Here is a 27,624-nt window from a genome sequence, read left to right as displayed (position 1 = left end):
GTGTGCTTGGGTGATGTGCCTGTCATGGTTGAATAGCTGTCAGTGTGTGCAAGGTGTGAGATGTGGGTCTGAGGCTTGCAGCAGTGGTAAGTGTGTGAAGTTATGAGTGTGAGATGTGAGTTGTGATTGATTGATTGAGATTATTGGTAGTTAAGTGATGGGGTGTGGTGCATTGAGCATGTGAGGCTAGTGCAGTTGGTGGGAGACAGCTTTTGAAGATGCATTCACTGACCTTGACCACTCGAGTGTGATCATTGAACTTCTTTCGGCACTGGATCCAGGTCCTCGGGGCAAGACCACTTCGGCTATCTGCTCCCACTGCCTTCTAACGGTGTGTCTGGAGGCATCCTGATCCCCGGCTGGTAGAGGATCTGTCTCCTCCTTTCTACCCCCTGCACTAAGGTCTCCAGTGCTATGTCCGAGAACCTTTGTGCCTTTCTCTGCCCTGTTGAGTACTTCTGAGTCGCAGTTGCCTTGACAAGCACTCCCAGCAGCTGCTGAATGCCGAATACACCTCACCTTTAAGAGGTGCAGACTGCCTTTAAAAGTGGAGCTTTAAGCTAGCTTTAAATAGAGCTAGCCTCGCTCAAACTTCAGCCCCCTACTGAGTGCTAAGCAGTGCACTCAGCACTGGGCTGCACGCATCAATCATGCCGATTAGCAGGCACCACGAAGGTTGCGAGCAGCCTGCATTACTTTCAATAGGTGTGGGCCGATCGCGCATCATGATCCACGCGCCCATTTTCAGGCCTAATCGAATCTTTAGCCCCTAATCTTTTCCTTCTTGGCTCAGTGTTAGTTCCCTGTGCCACTTTGTGAAGGGCCTTGAGACATTTCTTTACGATAAGGTTGCTATATAAATGCAAGTTTTTGTTATCCCAAAGTTCAAACAGAGTAACGATTCCCCCTTAAAGTTATTTGATTGTACCCAGAAATATTAATTTAAGAAACAGGCCTATACAAACTTGGTTATTTTTTAAAATGTGTTGGGAAACATTCAGGCTGACTTTTAATCTTTTTCCCCCCTTCAATGACAGAGCCAGAAGTTTTGGAAAGGTATATTTCTGGCATGAAGACCCAATTCTGGAATAATGCCACTTCAATCCTTTAATGGCCATAAATCTAAATATTTAGACTTGGACTTGAGCTATTTTCAGTTCTTTGTGTAATGAATAACATTTTGAGTGAAGAACATGGACAGATATATTTCCATAAAAGGGTTCAGCAAAATTGCTGAGACAAATGCTAGTTAATAAGGAGCAATCTTTAAATTGTCATCGTTTTGAAAAGAGTACATAGAGTTCTCTGATGGGGAGGGGGCGAGTGGAAAAGAGAGAATCTAACATGTTTTTAAAGTGTGCGGGGGAGGATGGAAGAATGGGTAAACAAAACAGCACTTTTAAAATTATTTTAAAAACAAACAACAACTGTGGTTGGCTCCTAAATAAAGGTGAAGTTTGAATCTAATGCTGCGATATCCTTACAGAGGGTGAAGAGGCCATTTTGGGTTTAATACCTGCAGTCAATGGATGATAAATGCGGTAATTCAATCATCTCAATGCACTTGAGAATCTGAAGCATTTCAGGATGCAATATCAATTATTTTGTATTCAGTAATGAGATTTAAAGTACTGTGCTTAAAAGGTTCAATGAAGTAACACATTGGGGTACATTTTAAACCTGCTGCCGGGCGTAAAACTGGGGTTGTGGATCAGCTGTCTATTATAGAAACTACCTGATTTTCATTTCCATTAAATTCAATGGCCGGTGTGATCTGAAACCCCAGTTTTGAAAATCTACCCCATTATTTCAATTAACATTTTTCAGATTATAGTTAAATTCAGGCAATATTACATTTCTTTGTTTGTAGAGAAAACCATAGCAACATTGTCTTCAAGCCAGAGAATTTGTATCAGATGGTTTGTAGTTGTTTTGTTAATTGCTCCAGATGCTTAGGAATTTCTGTTTTGAGATCCGTCAGTAAATCATGGGGGGGGGGGCTTTCTTCCTTAAATGATTGTCATAACTTTTCGTTGTCGTTCATAAATCACATGTCAGAAAAATGCTTGTTTCAGTAAATATTTGAATGCCTGGATGTTGATAGTTCCCCATTTATTTTCTCGGTTTGAAAGAGTACGGAAAAAAATTCTTAATGTGGTTTAGTGAATTTCTGACGGGGTGGAACTTAACCCATTAAATAATTTGTTTATTTTGTGCTGGGATTGCTAAACTGCATGTTTGCAGATACAGAGTTTCTAGTCACACTTGGAAGCTCCCTTGAAGGAGGTAATGAGCAGATACAAGAAGAAATAAGCAAACAGTTCTGTCAATTCAGATCACTCTTGTGCATTTCTCAACAGTCAGTTAAACAGTGGCAACAGTAAGGGCCTGGGAACCAAGTCACTTGTCTGCCCTTTTAGTTATAGAAATATTACACAGTGCCTGGAAAGAGGGAATCAAAAAGCACAAATCTTTCAGATAGTATAACATGACATTCCCCCCCACCCCCCAAATAAAGTGCACAATACAAAAGAAAATGACAGTGTGGTTTTATTAATCCAACAGAACCTCTTTAAAATGTTAGCTTTGGAATATATGAAAATGTAGCAGGGGGTGTCAAACTAATGTGATATGTCATGGGATTTGTCCATTAGTAACATGGGAGCCGAAATTCATCACCACATCGCCCGCTGCTGCCGACATTCCTCGTCAAGATCCGCCCAGTGCCACTTTGGAGGTGGCCTGGAGCGGGCTGGAGAGAGCCGCTGGGAACCGTCCAGTGGCGCAACTGACCTCCCGCCCGCTGAGCTCCCAGATTCCTGTGGACAGGAGTCGGCAGCAGAACGGGGATGGACCGCTGGCTGGAGGCTGGTCTGTCCCCGACGGTAAGTCGGAAGAACTTGAAAAAAAGGTAAGTGAACATTTACATTTTTTTTTCCCCAACAGCGACTTACCTGGATGGGGTCCCCTGAAGGTCTTTGGATAGTTTTTTAAATTTTTTAGTGTTTTTTTTCAGGTCTTCGACTCTCCGTGGGCCTGACTCCATCCTCGGGGACACTTTGGTGGCAAGTGCCTCTGCCGCCGAGAATGAGACCTCCCGCCCGCTGCCGCCCAGATTGGCGGCAGCGTACGTTGTTGATTTGCCGCCCGCCGACCTTCGAGGGGCCTCGCCGATGAATATCCCGCCCCAATAGTACCATCCTGTACCTCGGCGGCCATCGGGCGGGCGGAGGCCTTGATGAAAATTGGCACCATGCTTCCTATCAGAGTGGTTAGAGTATTGAGAAACCGACACTTGCTACCTTAAGCAGTCTAACAAATGTGAATTGATTATTTTTAACTTTCCTGTAGGATATTCACATGGTGTATTAAGTTAAATTTGCAACAAAGCTGCTAATATTATGGGCCCAAAATTCGCCACCATTTAGCTCCATTTTTTTGGAGCTAAGTGTTTTTTGGAGCTAATTTAATTTTGCAAGTTTCGCCAATGGTTCAACGCCTACCTTAACAGATACCGGCCGTTTTTTTAAAGTATCATTTTTCTGACATCACTCAGTGTCAAACCAACCCAATAATGCCATTTTTGCCCATTTTTGCGTGTTTCACCAATTAGGATTTTTTTTTTTTTTTTTTTTTTTTAAGGACAGCTCTATGGACCACTTTTTAAAACCTTAACTTACCAAATCGAAATCGGCATTACCGACGCCATCTTTGGAAACGGAGCCGAGTTATAGCTTTTGGAGGGAGGGAATAAAACTTATATTGCAACCTACTTCAAAATGCTTGTGTGGAGGGAAAAGACCAACTTTATTCAAGTTCAAAATTGCAATTGCGAGACGTGGTTAAGTTCCACCACCGAATTGTTGACTTGGCTTCCACCTCTCCCCGGGCTTCTTTCTAAGCCGAACGCCGAGCCCCTGTGTCCAGCCAAGGGTTCAATCCTGCCGGCTGGCGCTTGGCTTCCACCTCCCTCCCCCTGGGCTTCTTTTAAAGCGAGCGACGAGCTCCTGTATCCGGCCGAGTGTTGAATCCTGCCAGCCGCCCCTATCCCTGGCCAAATGGCCCTCCGCAGCTGCTCCTATCCCTGGCCGAAAGGCCCTTCGCAGCCATCCCTATCCCTGGCCGAAAGGCCCTTCACAGCCGCCCCTATCCCTGGCCGAATGGCCCGCCTTGCGTTACCCTGGAAACTTAAATGCTTGGGCATGTGCAGAGAACGGGCCTCACCTTTTCAGAGCTAACAATTAGCTCCGCTGTCAAAACCAAAAGTCTTTCTGCGCTGCGCCAAAATCAAAAACAATTTTGGCGAAACTTCGGACTTTCTTTTGGCACTATTTCAGATTTTTAAAATGGCAGTTAATCTGAAATAGCGCCAAAAAAAGGCAATGTGCGATTTTTGGGACCTTTGATTGATTTTGTTATATTGCACAACAGTACAGGGTCTATGGGCTGAATATTAATCTGCAGGAGCATGTGTGTTTGGTTGCGGGTGAGGGGTTAAAACCGGTGAAATTGATAGCACATAGGGAAACCGACTCCAACCCATCCATTTCCGTATTTCACTCGAATGCGTTTGGCTGTGTTCGCGCAACCCCCTTGGGAGAGGCGAGTTGTCAATTACCATATGCTAATCGCTCAATTAGAGTGATATGTCAACACACTTTTGAGTTTAACGTCGGGTCCACGGGTTTCCAGTGAAAGCAAGGGATCTCATATATGCCAATATGCAAATATGCCAATAAATAAATACTGAGTACTCACAGCTGCTTTCTTACCTGCCAGTGGGAAAGGGTTTGTTCACAGTACTTTTGCTGAGAGGTTACTTTCTACACTTTGGAGGTTTGCTCTATCACATCAGGATGCCTTAGATTGGACCTCAGATGCCAGCAATAGTACTGGCAGTCTGCTGGTCGAAGACCACTGCCGCTGATTGGATGGGAAACCCGGAAGTAAAATGATAATGAGGTGGCTGAGTTTTAAAAAGCCACTGACAAGACGCGCTGAACGTACTTCCAGGTTTCTCGCACGCTATTGGATCACTCCCCTAACCGCTCCCAGCGCGTCCTAAACTTAAAATCAGGGCCATACACATTACATAAATTGGTAAAATTCATAACATATAAATTACAACACAAAAGGAGACCATTTGACCCATTGTGCTTGTGCTATCTAATCTGATTATATTTTTCTGCCTTTTCTCCATATTCTTTTATATCCTTCCTTTCTAATATTTATCCTTTACCTTTTGGATGAAAAATTTCTTCTATCTTCCCTCTTTGTCTTCTTGTGACAATTCTGAGTTTGTTACTGATTTGGAATCCAGTAGAAACAATCTTTCATTATTTACCCTCTCAAGTCCTTTCATAATTTTTAAGACTTTTCAGGATCCTTTTACCATTTACTGTAGCAGTGAAAAAAGCCCCAATTTTTCATACTTTTCTTCTTACGTAGACTCTGCTGCCCGCATCAAGTCCTGTTCAACAATCACCCCTGCGCTCGCTTAGCTACAGTGCCACCCAGTCAACCAACGCCACGATTTTAAAATGTTCATCTTCGTGTTCAAATCCCTCCACGGCATCACCGCTCCCTATCAATGTAATCTTCTCCAGCCCTACAACCCTCTGAGAACTCTGCATTCCTCCAAAACTGGGCTATTGTGCACCTGCCATTTCCTTCGCCCCACCACTGGAGCCAATGCCTTCAGCCATCTAGGCCCTAAGCTCTGAAATTCCATTACTAATACTAATACTAAACCTCTATACCTCTCTCCTCCTTTAAGATGCTCCTTAAAACCTACCTCTTTGACCAAGCTTTGATTGAGCCGTCCTGATATCTTCTTCTTTGGCTCAATGTCAATTTTTCTCTGATTACACTCCTGTGAAGCGCCTTGAGATGCTTTACTATGGTAAAGGCACTTATAAATGCAAGTTTTTGTTATATATAACCTCTCATTCCTGGTATTGTTCTAGCGAATCTTTGCTGTACCATTTCTATGGATCTAAAATTCTTCATACAATGTAGTGTCCAGAACTTCACACAATATTTCAATTGTGGCTCACCCAAAGTCTTGAACAAATTTAACATCACTTTCTTGCTTTTGTATTCTGTGCCGCTATATACAACACCCAAAAGATCATTTATATTTTTGATGGCCTTTCTATCTGCACTATCCACGTTAAGGATCTATAGGGTAGAATTTACCAAATCGTACACTATTGCCACTTTTGCACCCACCGGAAGTGCATTTAAAAAATTTGGACATGCAGTTTAGGAGGCCTCACAGAATGCTCCAACCATTAAAATTAACAGACGGAAATTCTGCAGGGCTTGCTGACCTCTGCGTCTCAATTCCTGATATGTGCCCAAAGTGCATGAAGCTCAATGCTGGGAGAGCTAATTTATAAAATCTACTCCTAAGTATGCTTTGTTGCTTACAATACTGCTAGTGTGAACTCAGTCGTTTCGCTGAGGGTTTTAACAAGCTGAAGACAGGTGTTTTTCTACACAGAGAGAAAAAATGATTAATTAAAAAATAAATATTTAGAAATGGTGTCACCTCAGGCTGCTCTCATGCATGTCCAAGAAAGCAGTTACAGAGCTACATCGGCAGACTCTTGGGAGCATGGCAGCTTCCCACCCTCTCAACAGTTAGGTCTGCAAGCATTCAAATGGGAAAATACTAAATAGCTTGCAGTTTTTTTCTTCTCCACCCCCAAAATCTCTGGATTGACTTTGCTGCAAGAGTTCAAGAATGCTGCTGCTAAAAATGGACCATGCCTGTAATGTTGTGCATTTTTTCAAAAGGCGAAACTGTATTTGTCTGCAACAGAAATGTGTATTCGGCACATTTAAAGCAGAAAAACAACAGCGAACTTGCTCGTAAATATAAAATGTTGCACCATACTGTATGTAATGAAGGTAATGCATCATTTCCAATTTACGTAGGCAGGCTTAGTGACTGTCAGTATTAAAGATCGACGGATATGATTTCACAACTGAACTGCCCACTGATTGTATAGTATTAATAACCCTAGCAGCTTGAGCATTAACTTCCCTGTTAGTCAGTGCTGCAGTACTGACCACAACACAGCAATATTTTACAATCGCTATAAAGCATTCACACATTTCAGTATTTGTGAAAGTTTTGTAGAAATAATGAAGACTGCAGCTGCACTCTTTCTCCTGAATGTTGGATTAATATTATGCCTGGAGCTTCCTGTGGGATACAACAAAACCAGCAGATTCAAGAATCCAACAGAAAGAAATGGAGCCTGTTTCATCAAGCTGAAGCCCGCAGAGTGCGACGAAGGTGAAGTCTGTGGTTATCAGGTAAACCTTCCGCCTCTCACTATTCAGCTGCCCAAAGAGGCAAAACTCCTCGAAAAGACTGTCAAACAGGTAAAAAGTCTAACAGCAACAGTAAATAAGATGAAGAATAGGTGGCTGGAAGGAAAACAGAAAAAGTTAATCAGTCATGATCAAGCTACTGAAAGTATAGAAGACAGGAAGGACGGTGACAATAGGGTAACGGTGTTGGAGGAGAAAGTTACCAAGCTGATAGCTTCATTACGGAATGCCAGAAACCAGATCAAAGTGCTTCAGGGCCGTTTGGAAGAGATGAGTATTCTGAATATGGACACTGTTTTGCACTACGTTAACAATGAGCTTTCAAATATTAACTCCACTGTGAATACGTTAAACAACAAGTGCTATACGACTTGTGCAGCTATAGGTCAACCACCAGGTAAGTTAATCAGTGTGTTGAAAATCAAATACAGAATTATAAATAATACCATTTTTTATGCAATTAAACCAGGAGTAATTTTTTTATCAACTCTGCTAACATAAAGTCAAAATTAGTTTCAAGCTTATTGAAGTTTTTAAATTACTTTTTCTATTCCAAATAGATATAAACTTGATACTTTAGAATTGTACTTGCAATACTTTGAATCAAAGAGCTTATATGTACTATAAATTCTAAAGCTTTGTTACTTAATAAACGGTCAGAAGGAAGAGTTCATAACTTGAAGGTTACTTCAGGTTAAAATACCACTAGGTTTTACAGTAATAGGAGAAAGATATGCAAAATACTTATTACTGCATTTTGTGTTTATTAAAGTTATTACAATGTTGTCTATCGATTAAAAAATCTAGTGTGACATTTTCTAATTCTTACTCCCTTTCAATTTTTAGCTAAAGTTAGTTTGGCTGGTTGTTCTTTTGGAATAACTTGGAAAGTATTGTGTTCCTAACACAGATGAGACTGCACACAGGGAGGTTAAAGTAACAGTGACCTCAGTCTTTATTAAGACACTCCAGAGTGAGGAACAGGCCTTAGGGGCCGGCTTATATACAGTGCTCCCAAGGGATGCTGGGATCCCTTGGGACTTCAGGGGATGCGCTCCCTGGTGGCGGAACATGGGAGTGCATGCTTTACAGATACACAACATCACTCCCCGCAAAGTCAAAGTGAAAACTATTTACAAGGTGAGGCAGTCGGGAGCCTTTCTTTCCCTGGTGGACTGCCTCGGTACAAATGTCTGTTCTGGTGTGTTGGCTGTGCCCTCGTTGGGCTGGCGTGTTGTTGGCCCTGCAGGGCTGCTGGGTGAGCCAGGCTTTGCTGGGCTGTTGGCCGTGATGGGTTTGATTTCCTGGTCCGGGGTGGTATCGTTAATCCTTTGGGTGTGTGTTGTGGGCTCGAAAAAGGTGGTATCTGCTGTGGGTTGTTCAGGGCATTCTGTGAACCACAGCCTCGTTTGGTCCAGGTGCTTTCTGCAAATTTGTCCATTGTCTAGTTTGACTACAAACACCTTACTCCCTTCTTTAGCTATCACCGTGCCCATGATCCACTTGGGACCATGTCCATAGTTTAGCACATACACAGGTCATTCAGATCAATTTCCCGTGACACAGTGGCACGACCATCGTTTACATTTTGTTGCTGCCGCCTGCTCTCTACCTGATCATGCAGGTTGGGGTAAACCAGCGAGAGTCTGGTTTTAAGTTTCCTTTTCATGAGTAGCTCAGCCGGGGGCACCCCTGTGAGCGAGTGGGATCTCGTGCGGTAGCTGAGCAGTACTCCGAACAGGCGGGTTTGGAGTGAGCCTTCTGTGACTCGTTTAAGGCTCTGTTTGATTGTTGTACTGCCCACTGTGCCTGCCCATTGGAGGCTGGTTTAAACGGGGCTGAGGTGACATGTTTGATCCCATTGCAGGTCATGAATTCTTTAAATTCGGCACTGGTGAAACATGGCCCGCTGTCACTGACCAGTATGTCAGGCAGGCCATGGGTGGCAAACATGGCCCTCAGGCTTTCAATGGTGGCGGTGGCGGTGCTTTCCGACATTATTTCACATTCAATCCATTTTGAAAAAGCATCCACCACCACCAGGAACATTTTACCGAGAAACGGGCCCGCATAGTCGACATGGATCCTTGACCATGGTCTGGAGGGCCAGGACCACAAACATAGTGGTGCCTCTCTGCATTGCCGAACTCAGAGTCGATACCGGGCCACCACACGTGGGATCTAGCTATCGCTTTTATCATTACTATACCTGGGCGTGTGCTGTGGAGATCCGAGATGAACGTCTCCCTGCCCTTTTTGGGTAGCACTACGCGGTTACCCCACAACAGGCAGTCTGCCTGAATGGCCAGCTCGTCCTTTCACCACTGGAACGGCTTGATTAGCTCTTGCATTTCAACGGGGATGCTGGCGCAGCTCCCATGCAGTACACAGTTTTTTACTAGGGACAGCAGAGGATCTTGGCTGGTCCAAGTCCTAATCTGGCGGGCGTGATGGGTGATTTATCATTTTCAAATGCTTCCATGACCATCAACAAGTTTGCAGGCTGCGCCATTTCCATCCCCGTGGTGGGCAATGGTAGCCGACTGAGAGCATCGCACAGTTCTCGGTTCCTGGCCTGTGGCGGATGGTATAGTGCGAGTGCCCACCTTTGTATGCGGGCTGAGGCATTAGTAGTTATCCCCTTGTTTTCAGCGAACAGGGATAGGAGGGGCTTGTGATCGGTTTCCAGCTCAGATTTGAGGCCAAACAGGTAGTGATGTATTTTCTTTAGCCCAAACACACACGCTAATGCCTCTTTCTCAATCATGTTGTAGGCCCTCTCGGCTTTAGGCAAACTCCTGGAGGCTTAGGTGACAGGTTGCAACTTTCCCGCAACGTTAGCTTGTTGTAATACACACCCGACTCCGTATGATGACGCATCACATGCTAGCACAATTCTTTTACACGGGTTATACAATACAAGCAGCTTGTTGGAGCATAAAATATTTCTGGCTTTCTCAAAAACAATTACTTGGTTGTTTTCCCATACCCAGTTCACACCTTTATGCAATAACACATGTAGGGGCTCTAAGAGGGTGCTTAACGCCCCCAGTAGGAAGTTACCAAAATAGTTGAGGAGTCCCAGGAATGACCGCAGCTCCGTGACGTTGTGTGGTCTGGATGCATTCCTAATAGCCTCTGTCTTGGCGTCTGTGGGCCGAATGCCGTCCGCCGCGATCTTTCTCCCCAAAAACTCCACTTCTGTTGCCACGAAGACGCATTTTGACCTCTTCAGCCGCAGCCCTATGCGATCCAGTCGCTGGAAGACCTCCTCCAGGTTTTGTAGTGCTCGACGGTGTCCCGACCCATGACCAATATGTCGTCCTGAAAAATCACCGTGCGTGGTACCGACTTGAGTAGGCTCTCCAGGTTTCTCTGGAAGATCGCTGGAGTTGACTGAATTCCAAACGGGCATCTGTTGTAGATGGACAGTCCCTTGTGCATGTTGATGCAGGTGAGGCCCTTCAAAGACACCCCCAGCTCCTGCGTCATGTAGGCCGAAGTCAGGTCGAGCTTGGTGAACATCTTGCCTCCTGCCAGCGTCGCAAATAGGTCGTCTGCCTTAGGTAGCGGGTATCGGTCCTGTAGCGAGAAACGATTAATAGTTACTTTATAATCGCCGCAAATCCTGAGCGTGCCATCACTTTTAAGTACTGGAACAATCGGGCTGGTCCACTCGCTGAATTCCACTGGGGAGATGATGCCCTCGCGTTGCAGCCTGTCCAGCTTGATTTCTACTCTCTCCCTCATCATGTGAGGTATCGCTTGTGCCTTGTGGGGAATGGGTCGTGCCTCTGGGACCAAGTGGAACGCACCTTCGTCCCGGAAAAGTTTCCAATGCCTGGCTCAAAAAGGAAGGAAATTTGTTAAGAACCTGGGTACATGAGAACTCATCGACATGTGATAGCGCTCGGATGTCATCCCAGTTCCAGCGGATTTTGCCCAGCCAGCTCCCTCCAAGCAGTGTGGGGCCATCGCGCGGGACAATCCAGAGTGGCAGTTCGTGCACCGTGCCCTTGCAGGTGACTTTGACCATGGCGCTGCCCAGGACAGTGATAAGCTCTTTGGTGTACATTCTCAGTTTCGTGTGGATGGGGCTCAGGGCTGGTCCGAGTGCCTTGTTGCACCACAGTCTCTCAAACATCTTTTTACTCATGATGGATTGGCTAGCGCCAGTGTCCAGTTCCATGGCTACGGGTAAGCCATTCAATTTTACATTTAGCATTATAGGTGGACATTGCGTCGAAAATCTGTGCACCCCGTGTACTTCAGCATCTGTCTCCTCTCTCTGAGGCTCGAAATTGCTTTGATCTACCATGGACTGATCTTTCTCTGACACGTGGTGGTTAGCAGGTTTTGCAGAGCTTGCAGCTCGTCTGCAAGTATGTTGGAGATGCCCCATTGTTCCACAGCTCTTGCAAACATAACCTTTGAAGCGGCATGAATAGCCTGAATGGAAGCCGCCACGACGCCAACAAGGTGTGAATTGCCTTGTATTCATCCTTTGTTGCGGACTCTGAGTCATCTGGGTCACCTGAGGCCTGCTGGCAGTTGCAGACTCGTGAGTTCTGCCCTGTACATTTCTGCTCACAAACACAGTTCCAGTTAATTTATGAACATTGTTGGCACTTGTGTGCTGAGAGATTTGTTTAGTGTTATCACTGGTGGACATAAACGCCTGTGCTATCGCAATGGCCTTACTGAGGGTCGGTGTCTCTACAGTCAAAAGTTTTCGTAGGATGGTCTCGTGGACAATGCCCAGTACAAAAAAGTCTCTGAGCATTTGCTCCAGGTAGCCATCAAACTCACATTGTCCTGCAAGTCGCATTAGCTCGGCGACGTAGCTCGCCACTTCCTGACATTCCAATTACTGGCACGTATAGAACCAATACCTCGCCATCAGCACGCTCTCCCTTGAGTTAAGATGCTCCCGAACCAGTGTACACAGCTCCTCATACGACTTATCTGTGGATTTCACTGAAGCTGGAAGATTCTTCATGAGGCTGTAGGTCGGTGCCCTGCAGACCGTGAGGAACACCGTTCTCCTTTTTGCAGTGCTTCCTTCTCCGTCCAGCTCGTTGGCTACAAAGTACTGGTCTAGCCGTTCGACATAGGCTTCCCAGTCGTCACCTCCGTGAACGTCTCCAGGATGCCCACAGTTTGCTGCATCTTTGCATTGGATTCGTATACTCATCGCCAGTTATTGTGTTCCTAACACAGATGAGATTGCACACAGGGAGGTTAAAATAACAGTGACCTCAGTCTTTATTAAGACACTCCAGAGTGAGGAACAGGCCTTAGGGGCCGGCTTATATACAGTGCTCCCAAGGGATGCTGCGATCACTCGGGACTCCCTGGTGGCGGAACATGGGAGTGCATGCTTTACAGATACACAACAGAAAGTATTGCCGAGCTTATTTTGTAACAAAATTTAGAACAGTTGGGAATTATATTCTCAAGGCTATTGGAAAAGCATAAAATTAAACCTCTCCCGTCCGGCACCCTCAGGACCCGACGAGAGAATTTTCCGGACCACGAGAGGTCACGCCGACCCCAGACTTAAAAATCCTACTGTCAGCAAAGTTTCCAGACAGGTTTCTGCTACATTCACTGGAATCCACAGCAATGTCCAGTTGACACGAGGTGCCGCGCAGTTCTCAGTTATAAAAAGAAAAACGAAACAACACAGAAGTATTACAGTTAAAAAGGAATAAAGAGTATTGCTGACCTGGGGCTGGCTGCTCCTCCTCTCCCCGCTGCCTCCGGTGCTCCCCCCCAGGTCAGGCCAGCACGCTGCATTCTGAGCTGACACGCTGCATCCTGGGACCGGCCGCACCCCCTCCTGTCACCCCACCCACCCTGGTCGGGTCGGCGCAGAAAGGGAGTGAGGAGCGCGATGGCTGACTGAGGCGCCGTAGCTGGGCCCGAAATGCTGCGCAACGATCTGGCCGCATTCTGCGCATGCACTGTGCCGAAGCCTACTGCGCAGCATTTTGGGCCCAGCTTCAGCGTCTCGGTCGATCACGGCATTCCTCGCTCCCTCTCTGCACCAACCTGACCCGGGGGGGGGGCGGCAAGCGTCGGAGGGAGGAGGAGCGGGCGGCCCCATGACGCAGTGTGCTGAACCAACCTCGGAGGGAACACCGGAGGCAGCGGGAAGAGGAGCAGCAGTGAGCCCCAGGACGCAGCGCAGGTCACGACTCCCCCCGGGGGAATGATGCCGGACCAGGGATGTTGCCGGACCAAAGAGTCCCAGACTGGAGAGGTACAACCTGAACTGCTTTGTCATTCTATGACAAAGCATCCTCATAGAAGCATGTAGACAGAATGGTGAACACTTCAGTTATGGGAGCAGGAAAATTTAAATACTTTGTTAAATTAAGTGCAACTATAGCTGATGGATTTCCTTTGCTATAACTCACTTTCCAGCAGAATATTATGTTAAGCTATATTTGAACTCACAACAAACCAGGGCATTTGAGTCAAGCCAATTGTCATAACCAGGGCTGGGAGTTCCATAATTTACATCTGCAGTGAGTATCGCTACCAATCTTTAAGATTCTCTCTGATCACTTATTAGAACCATAGATTTGAAAAGACAGTTAAAATAAATGTAATATTACATGGAGAAAATATCATAGAAAGATTGAACTCTTTATGTTCACAACTTCTTTAATCATAAACAACGATAAGCTGGACTTCTACAAAGCAGTAGGAAGTTTCCTACTAATCTTAATCAGTGAACTGATGGAAAATTAAATATTTCAACTAAAAATTTCATCAATTTGATTAATTTTAATGTCACAACCTCAGACATTTTTATGACTTTCATCAAAGCATGTACAAATTAAAATAAATATTTTTGAACATAAACAGTTTGCATATTATATTATTCATTTTTACATTCTAATTAAAAATAGAATTTCTGAAGAGACGTGGAGACAAGTTTTTTTAACCAAATCTTTCTGTGTAGTTGCCTTGTTCTGATCCCTAATTTCTATACACTATGCCTTTGCAATCTTGAGCATGCTCTATGTCATAATGTCAGTAAAGTATAAAAGACTAGCTAATCTTAAGACCCGATTTCAACTTGGGGTAGGATTTGTGTAGACAGGAGCTTCATCTGCATTGGCCCCATCATTTCCTGCCCCAAACCAGCGGGCAGGTTCGGAATGTTGGGCGACAAGAGCAAAAATACAATAAATATGAAAAAAAGCACTTACAAAGTAATAAATGATCGAGAAGGACCAGACATGCACATTGCTTTGCTGAAATTATTTGCTCTAGTAGTACTGTAATGTTCAAACTTTGACTGTGAAGCATGATCATAACACAGTCCTTCTTTACAAAAGAAATGCTTCACTTTTAGATTAACTGTGAAATGAAACTACAGGTTTTAGTATTAAAGAATATCTTAAGACACAGAAACCACCAAAGTGCTTCCATCACATCGTGTTAATATTTAATTGTGGAAATAGCCTTTATTGTTTTTCCCTACATGCAGGAGTCCAGTTATACCAGTGTTAAAGGGCTAACTTTGTCACTAAAATGTTTAGCAAATTTTTGTTTTGTTTGCAAACACACAATGGGGTCAAGTTTCGGCCTGAGTTGCTCCTATTTTTTTGGCGCAACTGGTTTAGAATGAAGTATCTTAGAAATTGCAATTCTCGGCATTTAGTTTGCCCCAGTTCTAGTCAGTTAGAACAGTTTCATTTTGGAACAGATTTTTCTTTTCAAAAGGGGACGTGTCCGGCCACTTACGCCTGTTTTGAAAGTTTAGGCAACAAAAACTTACTCCAAACTAACTTAGAATCGAGCAAGTGTAGATTTTTGTACGCTCAGAAAAACCCTGCCTACATTTTAGAAATCAGGCGTAGGTTACAAATCAGGCGTAGGGAACAGGGAGGGGGGGGGGGCGGGGGGAGAAGGGAAGTAATTCAATTCTACAAGCATTCTTATACAAATAAAGAGCCATCCTGAATAAAAAATTATCAAAGCAAATACAAAATACTGAATATTCCTACCTGTGTAAAGCAGCAGCAGCCTTCGAGCTGCGGTGCTTCAGGCAGGCCTTCAATGTAGGAGACAGGGGCGGCGTCAGTGACTCGACGGCAGCCCAACAACAACGGCAGCAAGCAGCCTTCGAGCTGCAGTGCTTCAGGCAGGCCTTCATTTCATGTAGGAGACAGGGGCGGCGTCAGTGGCTCGACGGCAGCCGAAGACACAGCAAGCAGCCTTCGAGCTGCGAGGGTAACTGAGGCCATTCAGCCACGGGATAGGGGCGGCAGCAGTGGCTCGACGGCAGCCGAAGAAATAGGAAGCAACCTTCGAGCTGCGAGGGAGGCTGAGGCCATTCGGCCAGGGGACTGGGAGAGGCAGCCAGATAGCCAGTTTGAAACTTAAATTTGTAATTGCAGAATGGGTGCTGCATTGTCAACACTACGGATTATGCAATGGTTCGCCAGCAATTCACTGCAAAGGAGAGAATTGATTAGAGCTCACTGCACCAGGAACGTCATAGCCCGCAGGTTGATGGGTAGGAGACCTTACCCACATTGGCAATTATCGAGCCAGGCACTCGTACCTGGACATGAGCGAGGCTGATTGAGTCAAAAGGCTGCGTTTTCACAGAGGAGTTGTCGTTGAGATCTGTGATATGCCGAGAGCAGATTTGCAGCCCAGAAGCAGAACGCCAACTGCCTTGTCTGTTGAAGTGAAGGTAACAGCTGCACTTGTCTTCTATGCCTCAGGATTGTTTCAGGCTACAACTGGAGATGTGTGCGCCATCTCTCAACGTACACTACATGCCTGCGTTTACCAGGTCAAGGCTGCACTGTATGCGCGGAGGAATGACTTCATCAATTTCCCAATGACCGCACAAGCGATCCATGAGGGGGCTGTGGGCTTCTTAAGGATTGCTGGCTTCCCAAAGGTACAGGGCTGCATTGATTGTACCCACATAGCCTTGCGAGCACCTGTGGAGGATTCTGAGCAGTACAGGAATAGAAAAGGTTTCCACTCCATCAATGTGCAGCTCGTGTTTGACGACAAGCAGTGTATCATGTCAGTCGATGCGAGATACCCTAGCAGCACCCATGATGCGTTCATCCTACATGACAGCGTTATATCGGACATGTTTGAGCAGCAGCCAGAAGGGTAGAGCTGGCTACTGGGAGACAAAGGGTACGGCCTGGCCACCTGGCTCATGACACCCCTACGCGTGACACAGACAGAAGCTGACCGTCAATACAACATGGCGCACACTGCGACGTGCATCATCATTGAGAGGACCATTAGCATATTGAAACAGCGATTCCGATGCCTGGACCATTCCGGAGGCCACTTGCAATACTCTCCTCAGATTGTCGGTCACTTCACTGTTGCGTGCTGCATGCTCCATAACTTAGCCATCATGAGGCAGCAGGAGCTGGTAGTGGAACCAGAAGACCGATGCGAGAGTCCAGTGCCTGATGATAGTATTTTGGAAGAGCAGGAAAGCATGCAAGTGCCTGATGGCGGAGCACAAGGTTGGAGGAGGGGCGTCCATCGTGCTCCTTTAACGATTGCTCGAGCTCTGCGCCAGCAGTTCATCCATGAACGCTTCAATTACTGATGCCTGAGGGCTTTGTGACCACTGTTGCGCATAGACATGTTTATTCTTTTCAGTCGTTCCTACATTGTGTTGTGTTAATGGAAGATGATTCAGTTTTAATGAAAAAATATTTTATTGAAAAGTTAACGTCACTGTAATAAAATATTTGTTGTATCAAACTTTACTTTTTAATATGACTTGAAGATCACTTAAAATTTTTAAGATCACTTATAAACTTACAAAACAATTTCAATGTGAAAAATCTTACACTCTTATCACTTAGACTTCAGGATCATTTTTTTAGGTGCAAAATTAAATGTTACAAAAAATGAGAGCATTTACACTATAAGATCACTTAAAAACCCTAAAGTCACTTAGAAGTTGTAAAGTTACAAAACAATTTCAATTTGAAAAACGCTACTACAGCTACATCAAGAACAAGAACAAAAGCAGCAAAGAAAGGCTGCAACCATCTCACATCCACATCTCAGTGAATGTTCACTTCTTCATGGGGGTGTCATTTGATTGGCCGGGCTGTGTGCCCTTATTGCAGCAGCTACCTCCTTGACGGCCTGTGCCGCCACTTGCATGCCCTCCCTGACAGCCTGTGCCATCGATTGCACTCCCTCGGACATTCCCTCCCTAAATTCCCGTGTCATTACTGCTATTTCTCCCGTCAGGACCGCCACCTCTTCACCCACTGCACTGACGCTACCGATGAGTGATCGGGTAAGCTCACTGGTCTCCATACCCAATGCCACAACCTGAGCCGCATCTGTTGTACGCTGCAACTCAGAAGAGCGTGTCTCCAATTTCCTTCTCCTCTGCCTGGGTCTGCCTCGCGGCACCTCTACACTGGGAGGTGCGGGCAGGGACGGAGGGACACTCTGTGTTCCAAACGGCACCACTACACAGGAGGCGCGGGCTGGGACGGCGAGACGCTCGGTGTTGCAGACGGCAGTACTAGAGAGAGAGGCAGGGGCTGGGACGGTGGGACGCTCGGTGTTCCAGATGGCAGTACTAGAGAGAGAGGCGTGAGCTGGGATGGTGGGGCGCTCGGTGTTCCAGACGGCAGCACTCAAGTGCAAGCCGTGGGCTGGGATGGTGGGTGAATGGGTGTAAACTGCTCCATTATATCACCAGCACCACTGGGACCCACAACGTCGGAACCAAAACCATGGAAGGTGGAACCAGAATCTATGCGAGTGGGAGGCGCAGGCTCGGACGGTGGTGCACTGGCTGTAAACTGCTGCATTACACCAGCAGCACCACTGGGATCCGTAACATCGGAATCAAAACCATGGAAAGTGGAACCAGAACCTATACAAAGAGTTGAAACTCTGATGCCCTTAATGGGGGCTCATAAACATTAATTTGGAAGCTCTCCCCTGTAGACATTTCAGTCATCGCCACCATCATCCAGGCTGGATCGTCCGCATCTGGTTGTACTGGTTCTTGTTCTGTATCTTCAGGATCCTAAGGGTTGGCAGTATCATCATCATCATCATCATGTTCTGCAAAATACATCAGAACAGTCTAATTTTTACCAGCAAGGGAGGGGGCAGGATGGGTGGCATGAGTACTCTCACACAAAGCAGGCCAGGCAGCAGGTTGATTTGAAGGGCCGCGGTGCATTTTTAGGACTTACCGTCTTCCTCGCGTGCGGGCCCAGCTTGTGCTGTACTGATTGCTTTTCTCCATGTACGACTCATCATGGCAGCTACCCTTTGTTCCAAGGGTGTCAGTGGATGCAGAATGGTCTGCCTCCTCCTGTTCGAGTTGCTTCCCTTTTGTTGTGGGCCAATTTCTTCTGCAAAGAGTAAAATATAACTTTTTACTGAGTGCTTCATTCTGCAGGGTGGGACATACAGATAGTCACATTACAATTACGATTACATTAAAAAATGAAAATATTACTTACACTAACTACTTGACCAAGGTCGTGCCATTTCTTTTTACATTGGCTTCCAGATCTCATGGTATGCACCACTGCGCAGTAATCTTCTGCAACTTGGTTCCAGCGTTTCTTCATTTCTTTAGGTGGCACTTTTATGCGACCTCTGTTGCTGGTATTTAGCTCCTGCCATCTCTGCTCAATGACTTTGACTAATATCTCCACTTCCTCATGCAAGCAATTCTTTGTTCTTGGTGGACGTTGTTCCATTGCTGTATTGAATTGAAACTCTGATTTTTCAAAACACACAGTCCTTATGCATGCACCTATGCAGCACCTGTTCTGGAAGTTTAGCAGTGAAAAGCAGCACTCACTGATTTCAGCAGGTGATTTCTTTAACAGTGCTGCTAAAAGCACTCCTTCAGACACCAAAAAATTCACCAAAATTCAATCCCAAGCCTTTCAGAGGTCCACGAGACAAATCAGCACTTTTCTTCAAGTTCCTTTAAAAATGACCGAGTGCCAATGTTTATTGGCTACTGTGCGTGCGCGCACGCTCCAACGTGCACACGCAGGGCTGCCGGCATGACGTTCTCTCATTTGACTTAGCCCCGCCCCGCTGCACTTGCAGAATCGGCACGACTTTGTGGCTCCGCCCCCCGCTGATGTCTCTGCGCTGCGCCGAGCTCCGAGGGACCTGCAGGGAGCCTGAGAATTGCAAGGTACATTTTTGTCGCACTTTTAGGCGCGAAAAACGGCATCCATATTGGGGCTGCACCATTCTAGGCGCGGCCCGAAACTTGACCCCATCATGTTAACGTAACATATTTTGAAGTGCATAACTTGCTTGTCCCCTTCTGCAGAAAGTTTGTCAAACATGTTTTCAGAAATACGGTGCTCTTTTAGAGACGTAGTTAGCTAGCATAACATTTACTGAACAGACTAATTGCACAGTATTAATTGTTGGGAAAAAGAAATGTTTTAATTAATTTTGGCCCCAATATATAATTCCACTTTGCTTGCTTTCCAAATCATCTCACTGTTTGGAAAGTAGAATTCCTACAATTTGAAACACAGATCACTGTCAATTAGGAATATATATTATTTTCTAACATCTGACTGAGATCTGCTTGTTTAAAAAGCTTTTCCCTTTTCTAGCATTGTATGTAATGTTGTGAAAGATTGACAGTTATATATACCTATTAATAGCAAACAGTTCAAGCTGGTATGGATGAACTAATTTTTTGGTACAAAGGTGAGGTTAATGACCGATTTCATACTTTCTTTCAGGGATACAGAAGATGCCTCAAGATTGCTCAGATCATTACAAACTGGGATATCGGAAAAGTGGCATCTATGAAATTCCCCGAGGCCTTAACAAAAACTTTTCAGTTTATTGTGATATGGAAGGCGGCTGGACAGTTCTACAGTCTCGCAAAGATGGTAGCATCAATTTTAATCGCACTTGGGCAGATTACAAAAACGGTTTTGGGAACCTATTAACAGAATTTTGGCTGGGGAATGACAAAATACACTTTTTGACAAAATCCAAGGACATGAACTTGAGAATTGAAATTGAAGACTGGGATGGCCTCCAAGAATATGCCAAATACGATCAATTCTCCATTGCAGATGAAGATCACCAATATCGCCTGACAGTTAATGGTTACTCTGGCACAGCTGGTGATTCACTGCATTACAGCAAGAATTACAACCATGATCAAAAATACTTCACCACCAAAGACAAAGATAATGACATGTATCCTTCGGGTAACTGTGGGGCCTATTATAGCTCTGGCTGGTGGTTTGATGCTTGCATGTCTGCCAACCTCAATGGCAAATATTATAAAAAGAACTACAAGGGCATACGAAATGGGATTTTTTGGGGCACTTGGCACAGTGTACAAAGTGAAACTCTGAATGGATACCGCCATGCTTTTAAGTCAGTAAGAATGCTCATCAGGCCTAAAGCATTTGTACCATAGGTGCGTGCCAACAATAAAAGTTTCCAAAAGATTATAGAAATACTATTGGAAAACTTTCTCTATGCAAATTCTTTTAAGAGTTTTATTTTAAAACATAATCTATAATACTGGTGCTTCCCAGCTCTAATTCTCTACCACTTCCCTCAACCCCACGACTACTTCCATGCTGCCAGATTGCCTCTCTGAAATCAAGTCATGGGTGAGTCAAAATTTCTTCCAGCCAAACATTGGGAAGATTGAAGCCATTATTTTCAACCCCACTATAAACTCCGTTCCTTTACCACCAACCCCAGCCGTATCCCTAGCCACTGACACGGGGTGAATCAGATTGTGCAAAATCTTAGTGTCCTACTTGACTCAGAGCTAAGCTTCAAACCCCTTCTCCTTTCATTACCGAGTCTGCTTACTCCCACTTCTGTCCCTACCTTCAGCTCCACTGAGACCAAAAACCTCTTGCATACTTTTGTCACCTCTAAAGATGAATTCTCCAATGGCTCCTAGCTGATTTCCCATCCTCCTCTTTACATTAACTCCTACTCGTCAAAATGCCAGCCATTCATATTCTGTTCCACACTAAATCCCAATCACCCATCATCCTGTTCTTGTTGATCTACATTAGTTCCCTTTCCTCCATTGCATTACATTTTAAATGATCGTATTGATCTTCAGATCCCTCCAAGGTCTTGTTTTGCCTTATCTTTGCCTTATATACCATCTTCCATACCTTTCAGTCTTCTGACTCTGGCCTCCTGTGCAGTCCACTGTCTCTTTTCCCCAACATCGATGGCAGATTCTTCAACTGTCTCATCTGTACTCTCTGGAACTTACTCCCTAAACCCCCTGGTCACTCCACTTCTCTCTGCACATTTAAAAACCTTCTCAAAATCCATCTTTTCAACCAAGCTTTTAGTCACTTAATCTCTCCATGGCTCAGCAAATCTGTTCCTTATATCTATGTAAACTGCCTTGGGACATTAAACTGTGATATCAATGGAAGTTGTTGTAGACAGAAAAGAGAATATGTAAAAGACATATATGTATATGTGGGTGTAAAGTAGTTCTACTGATCATTAATGGGTGTAGTTGAGGCGTGACAGGCACTGGCAACATGCGATACATAGAAACGAAGCCCGAGGACCAATTTTGGACCTCCCAGTTGGGGTATGGGCTGCCTAAACAGCTCCAAATATGAGCCCTAAATGGGCACAAATAAATTTCTACCCCCCATTTTTTTAAAAAGCTGGATGGCGATAATTAAAATGCATCTATTTTCTAAACCTTTTTTTTTTTAAGGGAATTTCAGGTAAATACTTAAGTAAATCAAATAGGCTTTTCAGTGAAGAATAAATTTAGCTAAATTTAGCTTCGGGATATACTGTAAATACTGCTTAATCATTTCATAACTTTAACAGCATTCTCATTATAGCGGACAATAGAAATTGAATAAATAACTGTGCTATATGAATAAATATTCAAATAGATTCTTTTAGCTTCAAATATTTTTTTACTACTTACACCCAATATGTTCTGTTATCGAATGCTCATCCAATGTTAATATATTAATTTGCTACTAATTACTCAGCAGTTTAATGGTGAGGCCAGAGAGTTGTATCTGGTGTAAGTCTGGCTAATTATTAAGCGTGTCATTGAAAGAATCAAACTAAGGGTACTGTACAGTACAATGCTGTTTTTGAAAAATGTATAAAAAAGCTGAACTTGGATATTAACTATACTCATTATGATGCATTTACTATAAGCACTGAGACCTGTTACAAACACTGTAAAACTGCCAAAACAAACATTTCTATAAATAAAGCAAACAATATATGGTTAATTGTGTAAGATTTATTCCATTTACAGATATGTTATTTGAGAGCAGGGAATTCTCCCATCATCAGAGCCAAAATTACTCCCTTAACCAATACCATCAAAATACATTAACTGGTCTTTTGTCTTGTTGTCTGTGGGATATGATGTGTGAAAAATGGGTGTTGTATTTGCCTACATAAGTCATTGAATTGAAAAGTAATTAACGTATTTAAAGCACAATGGGGTAGATGCAAAAGTAAGTGGATTTGGAAAGGGGTAGGAAGATGTAGGGCTGAGGGATACAATGAAATGGTCGGAGATGGTCTTGTCAATGATTAAGACCACTGGAGTAGAAAAGCCGCAAGAGAAGACATGGTCAAGGAGGTGGCTGCGTAGCAATTTCCGTAACTTTTTCTCATCTGCAATAAACTGTAATGCTGCCCCGACCCTCGCGTTGATAAACAAAGGATAGTCCTTACACCCAGTAATAAACTGGCCATGGCAGAGATAAGGCAAAGTCCTCCCTCCCCCCTCCCTCCAGCAGAGGGCTCAGCAACTAAGTTTACTGGATTTCCCCTGCCAGCCGCCCTTGACTTTCTTTGGTGGAGCTGGCTGAGAGTCAGCCCTTTCTACTGCAGCATTTGTTTTCAAATCTGCTTCCTGAAGAGAGAGTTGGCCTCTCTCCCAATAATATTGGCTGCATTCTCAACCGCACCCCCCACCACGCCCGAGGAGATTGTTGTTGATCCCACTCCCGTGAACTGAATACTTGTCAGTTATCTCCCACTGAGTTGGCTTGCTGATGCCCCAAAGATAATTTACTGGCATCATCCTCTCGCCCCCAGCATGATCGTTTTCCAGCTTTACTTACCATTTTCCCTCCTCCGTTTACCCATCCTCTCCTCCCATTCCCTGTCTCCTACACCCCCTTCACCATTTTCCCCTTATCCGTGCCACATCTCCCCTCTGCCATCTCTGTACGCTCCCCTGCTTAGGTCTAATAATCCCCCCACCCTCTAACCTTGCTGGACCGGAATACAGCCCATGGTCCAGACTCCCTGGGGGTAATTTTGACTTTGTGCGCTAGCGTAAAATAGGTGATAGTGAATCGGTACCCCCATTTTACAATTCTCCTGATTTTTTATTTCCATTGAAGTCACCTATTTTACACAATCGCAAAAATTACCCCCAGGGAGTCTGGCAAGTGCAGTATTCAGGTCAAGCAAAATTACCCCCTTTATATGCAATGCCATAAGACATCAACTGGTGTAAATATACAAGAGAACTTACTTCATCCAGGCATTGAAAGGCAGGACTTGCAGTCACATCTACAGATTCCTCCTCCTGAAGGACTACTGGTGGAGCTACAGCTGTGATGGTTTTCACCTCGTTTTCATCAATCTCATCTTCAGATACATTAGAAAGAGGATTTTCTTCTTCACTCATTTCTCCTGGAGAATGAATATTAAAAAGTGCAATATATAAAATATGGAAATCATATATGGAAAGGAAGAAAAATCAGGTGGGAGGTTATAATGGGTGCCCGATCCAATATCATCCGTTTATGCCATTACTGAAAGTAAAAATTACTCCCAAATGCCTGTGGCCTCTTCATTTAGGACCCATACTAACAACTTCTATCTTTCACCTGCTTTGATGCCGTTTGTATCCCTCTAATTTCTCAGGAAAGTACCCATTTCATTTTCAAAACCTTCCGCAGAATTCATCATACACCAACAGTCTATTCCATAAGATAACAACTCCACTTTAAGTAGTTACATTTTAAGATATATGTGGTGGGTCAGAAGCAAATTATCTATGGAAGACAGCAGGCCAGTATAGAATAGAGGAGTAGAGGATGGAAAAGGTTTTGCTTGATAAACTTTGGTCATCAGAAGAGTATTTGTGCAGAACTGACGCTCAGTAAATTAAACAAGTGGAGTATTGCTATGATAAGGTAGATTATATATATTTGTAGAAGGAGTGATATTGATGGGAAGAATGTCTGTGACTTCCAATGTTTTTATTGAAGTCATGGTTTGATTAGATTATAAATTATATTCTTGGAGCACATCATGGCTCTGATTTGATGGGCCAGAATTTACGGTGTCTTTGACAACATATGCGTCTGAAAGGCCCCGCTACTTTCAGGTTTCCACTCGCGCAAAAATCCGGAACTTGCGATCTGTCAAATTACACCTTGCCAGATCATACAAACCAACTGGAAAATCACTTTCGCTGCCGCAGAGTTTTGCTATTTGCCCAACTACTGCCCAGCAACTGCCCATGAAACTCTTACGGCTAGTAGAAGCAGGCAGGTGTAGGGCCTGCTTTCACTTTAGCTCTCTGCAGTCTGCAGACTTTGGTAACATAGAACTTCTCCAATTTTCACCTGAAAACATTTAATTCATTTTATTCTCATGATTCTTACTAGGTTTCTAAAACAAAAACTAAACATGTTTCCAGGAAATGTAAAAATAAACTATAAATGAAAACTTTAATCATAAGTAATGGCTTAGGTTGTTCTTGTTATCCATTTCACAAACAGCATCTCAATTCCAATAGGGGCAAAAACTATATTTTAAAATATATTGAAAACTCGAATATCAGGCTCTGTCTATGCAAATTCAAAAATGTCAACGTTTATTTGCAGTACCTGTTGTTCCTGTAGGCAGCACTGTAATTGGCATTTACAGTATTAAATGCTTGGTACAGTAACATTACATGCAAAGCACATCAATGACGCTATGCTTTTCCTGCAAGAGTCAGCATGCAGTCCCAGTACAAAGACACTGGATAGCAGCACATGAATATGCGAGCAGTTCTCACAGTATCACAATTTGTGGATGAAAACTAAGTGTTGTCTTGAACTGAAAAATAGTTGAAGAAAAAAAACCTAAGGGGGCGAAATTGCTCTGTACCCAGATTGGGGGCGGAAACCAGCTGTGGCCGGGACTTTCTGTGCCCGACGCAGAGGTCCTGCCCCTGCTGTTGAATTGGGTTTACGGCCTCTCAAAGGAAGTGGAGCGCAATTTCACATGCTCCCACTTCCTTTAGGGGGGCTTCCCTGGGCGCTCCTGGGGCTGACGCGCTTCAACGCCCCTCCTCTTCGTTTAAAGGGGAGGGCCGCTGCGCACTCTGCAAGGCCTCTGATGGCCCCCACCAGGCCACCAGGGCAGCATGGGACCGGACCTGCAGCCCGGCACCCAAAACGGAGTGCTAGGCTGCACGATAGAGGCCCGGACCATGCTAGGGTCGCCATACTGGAACCAACCCGAGAGTCGGCAAACCAATAAATATGGCGGTGCGGGGCGCTGGCGCCCTCCCCTTTAAGTACCGCCCCGAGAGCAGATGTAAGCCAGCTTCGTGACCCACATGTGACGGTGAGGGGTCACCGCGCACGGCGATAACATCATTGTCGATTGCGCAGCAGCCCGGAACGCTACCGTGGCAGCATCTCCGCAACTCCCGAGGCCTGATCCACAGGCTTGAATCCTCACTCAAATCTAAATTCATGTCCCGATGGCCAATCAATGATCCACAACAATTTTCTGCAATTCTTCCACCCCCTCCAGCAAGTTTCAGAACTTCTGCCACGCCATGGTAGGTGCAGCTGTCTGAAGGCAGGTGTCATCGTAGGTGGTCCCTCGAACGAGGATGACTTGCTTCCACATGGGTTCACAGATGTTTCAATGAAGGACCCGATATTCCAGTCCTGAGCACCAACTGAAGGGGTGGAAGATGCCGGTGCATGGATTTTTTTAACGTGTGGTGACCGTTGCACATCAGCCACCACACGGGCAAGGGTTAACCAGGATGACTGAAGACCTGCTCTGCTGCACGGACCTAATGCGCACACATATCGCAGTGTGGGCTGGCCCATGCTGCCCCTGGGCCCTCGGCTCTTCTGGGCCCCGTACCCTCATTTGCTGCACCTCCACCACGATCTCGCGCCGCTCCTCCGCCACAAACATTGTTGCACCTCTGCCACAATCTCTCACTGCACCTCCGCAACGATCTCTCGCCGTTCCTCCACCACGATCTCTCGCTGTTCCTCCGCCACGGTCTCTCGCCGTTCCTCCGCCACAAACATTCGCCGCATCTCCGCCACGATCTCTCGCCACTCATCCGCCCCGACCTTCCCGCTCCTCTGCGGTACCAGGGCCTCGCCGATGTTCCTGCCCATGCTCGAAACGCAGACCTCGGTTTTGATGATGTCACACAGTCGCCCACTTCGAAGCCATCGCAAACTTGTAGCAGCTTGTGCTGGAAGCTGCAGTGATATGCTCTTTTATCCTCCCGACCTGCGGTGGTCTTCTCTCACAGGTCGGGGTGACCCACAATGTTCCAGGGCCCGCGCTGCTCTTTTATCCTCCCGACCTGCGGTGGTGTCCTCCCACAGGTCATGTATAGTCTGTATAGTATATAGACTCCACTCTGCAGAGTCCATCCTGCACAGCCCATCCCACACAGCCCATTCTCTGTAATCGGTCCCGTATAGTCCATCTTGTACAGTCTATTCAGTATAGTCCACCCTGCGCTGTCCACTCTGTACAGACCATGTTGCACAGTTAATTAAAAAGGAGGCAGACAGAAAGCAGGAAACTATAGACTGGTTATCCGCCGCCGGGAAAATGATGGAGTCCACTACCAAGGAAGCAGCAGCAGGACACTCAGAAAAGCACAATTCAATTAAGCAGAGCCAGCATGGTTCCATGAAAGGGAAATCGCATCCGACAAACCCGCTGGAGTTCTCCGAGATGCAACGGGCAAGGCGGACAAGGGGGAACCAGTGGATGTGGTGCACCTGGACCACCAGAAGGCCCTCGAAGGCAGGTGTAGCTGCCTGAACGCTGGCACAGCCCACTCCACCCCTATCCCAAGACCTTTTTCCATAGCCTGACCAACCGCAATCATTTTTCCCAGCCTGAAAGCTTCAGCCAACATGTAGTGCTGCAATATTGAAACCCCAGAGCAGTAACATTGGAACACCCAACCTG

At 45.2% G+C, this 27,624-nt stretch overlaps 2 protein-coding genes across 4 annotated transcripts in view; one reads left to right on the top strand and one right to left on the bottom strand.

Annotated features, from left to right (window-relative positions):
* ccdc146 (coiled-coil domain containing 146) overlaps positions 1-27,624 on the bottom strand; it is a 228,758-nt gene that overhangs the window by 193,054 nt on the left and 8,080 nt on the right. The window contains exon 2 of one of the 3 annotated variants that reach the window (XM_070896626.1): positions 23,915-24,075. In XM_070896626.1, the coding sequence (XP_070752727.1) occupies positions 23,915-24,070 (156 nt within the window). In that variant the 5' untranslated portion in view covers positions 24,071-24,075. Of the gene's footprint in view, positions 1-23,914; positions 24,076-27,624 lie in introns of those variants that run through there. The other 2 variants (XM_070896628.1, XM_070896627.1) reach the window with 2 other exon arrangements.
* fgl2a (fibrinogen-like 2a) lies at positions 7,065-22,649 on the top strand. Its single transcript, XM_070897345.1, has 2 exons — positions 7,065-7,741; positions 20,121-22,649. Exons 1-2 carry the CDS (start codon positions 7,153-7,155, stop codon positions 20,813-20,815), a joined length of 1,284 nt encoding a protein of 427 aa, XP_070753446.1. The 5' UTR covers positions 7,065-7,152; the 3' UTR covers positions 20,816-22,649.

The sequence above is a fragment of the Pristiophorus japonicus genome, chromosome 13 (genome assembly GCF_044704955.1).
Source record: "Pristiophorus japonicus isolate sPriJap1 chromosome 13, sPriJap1.hap1, whole genome shotgun sequence".
Taxonomy (NCBI): Eukaryota; Metazoa; Chordata; class Chondrichthyes; family Pristiophoridae; genus Pristiophorus; species Pristiophorus japonicus.
Note: the sequence above shows the minus strand (reverse complement) of the source record. Positions and strands in the feature narration are given on the sequence as shown.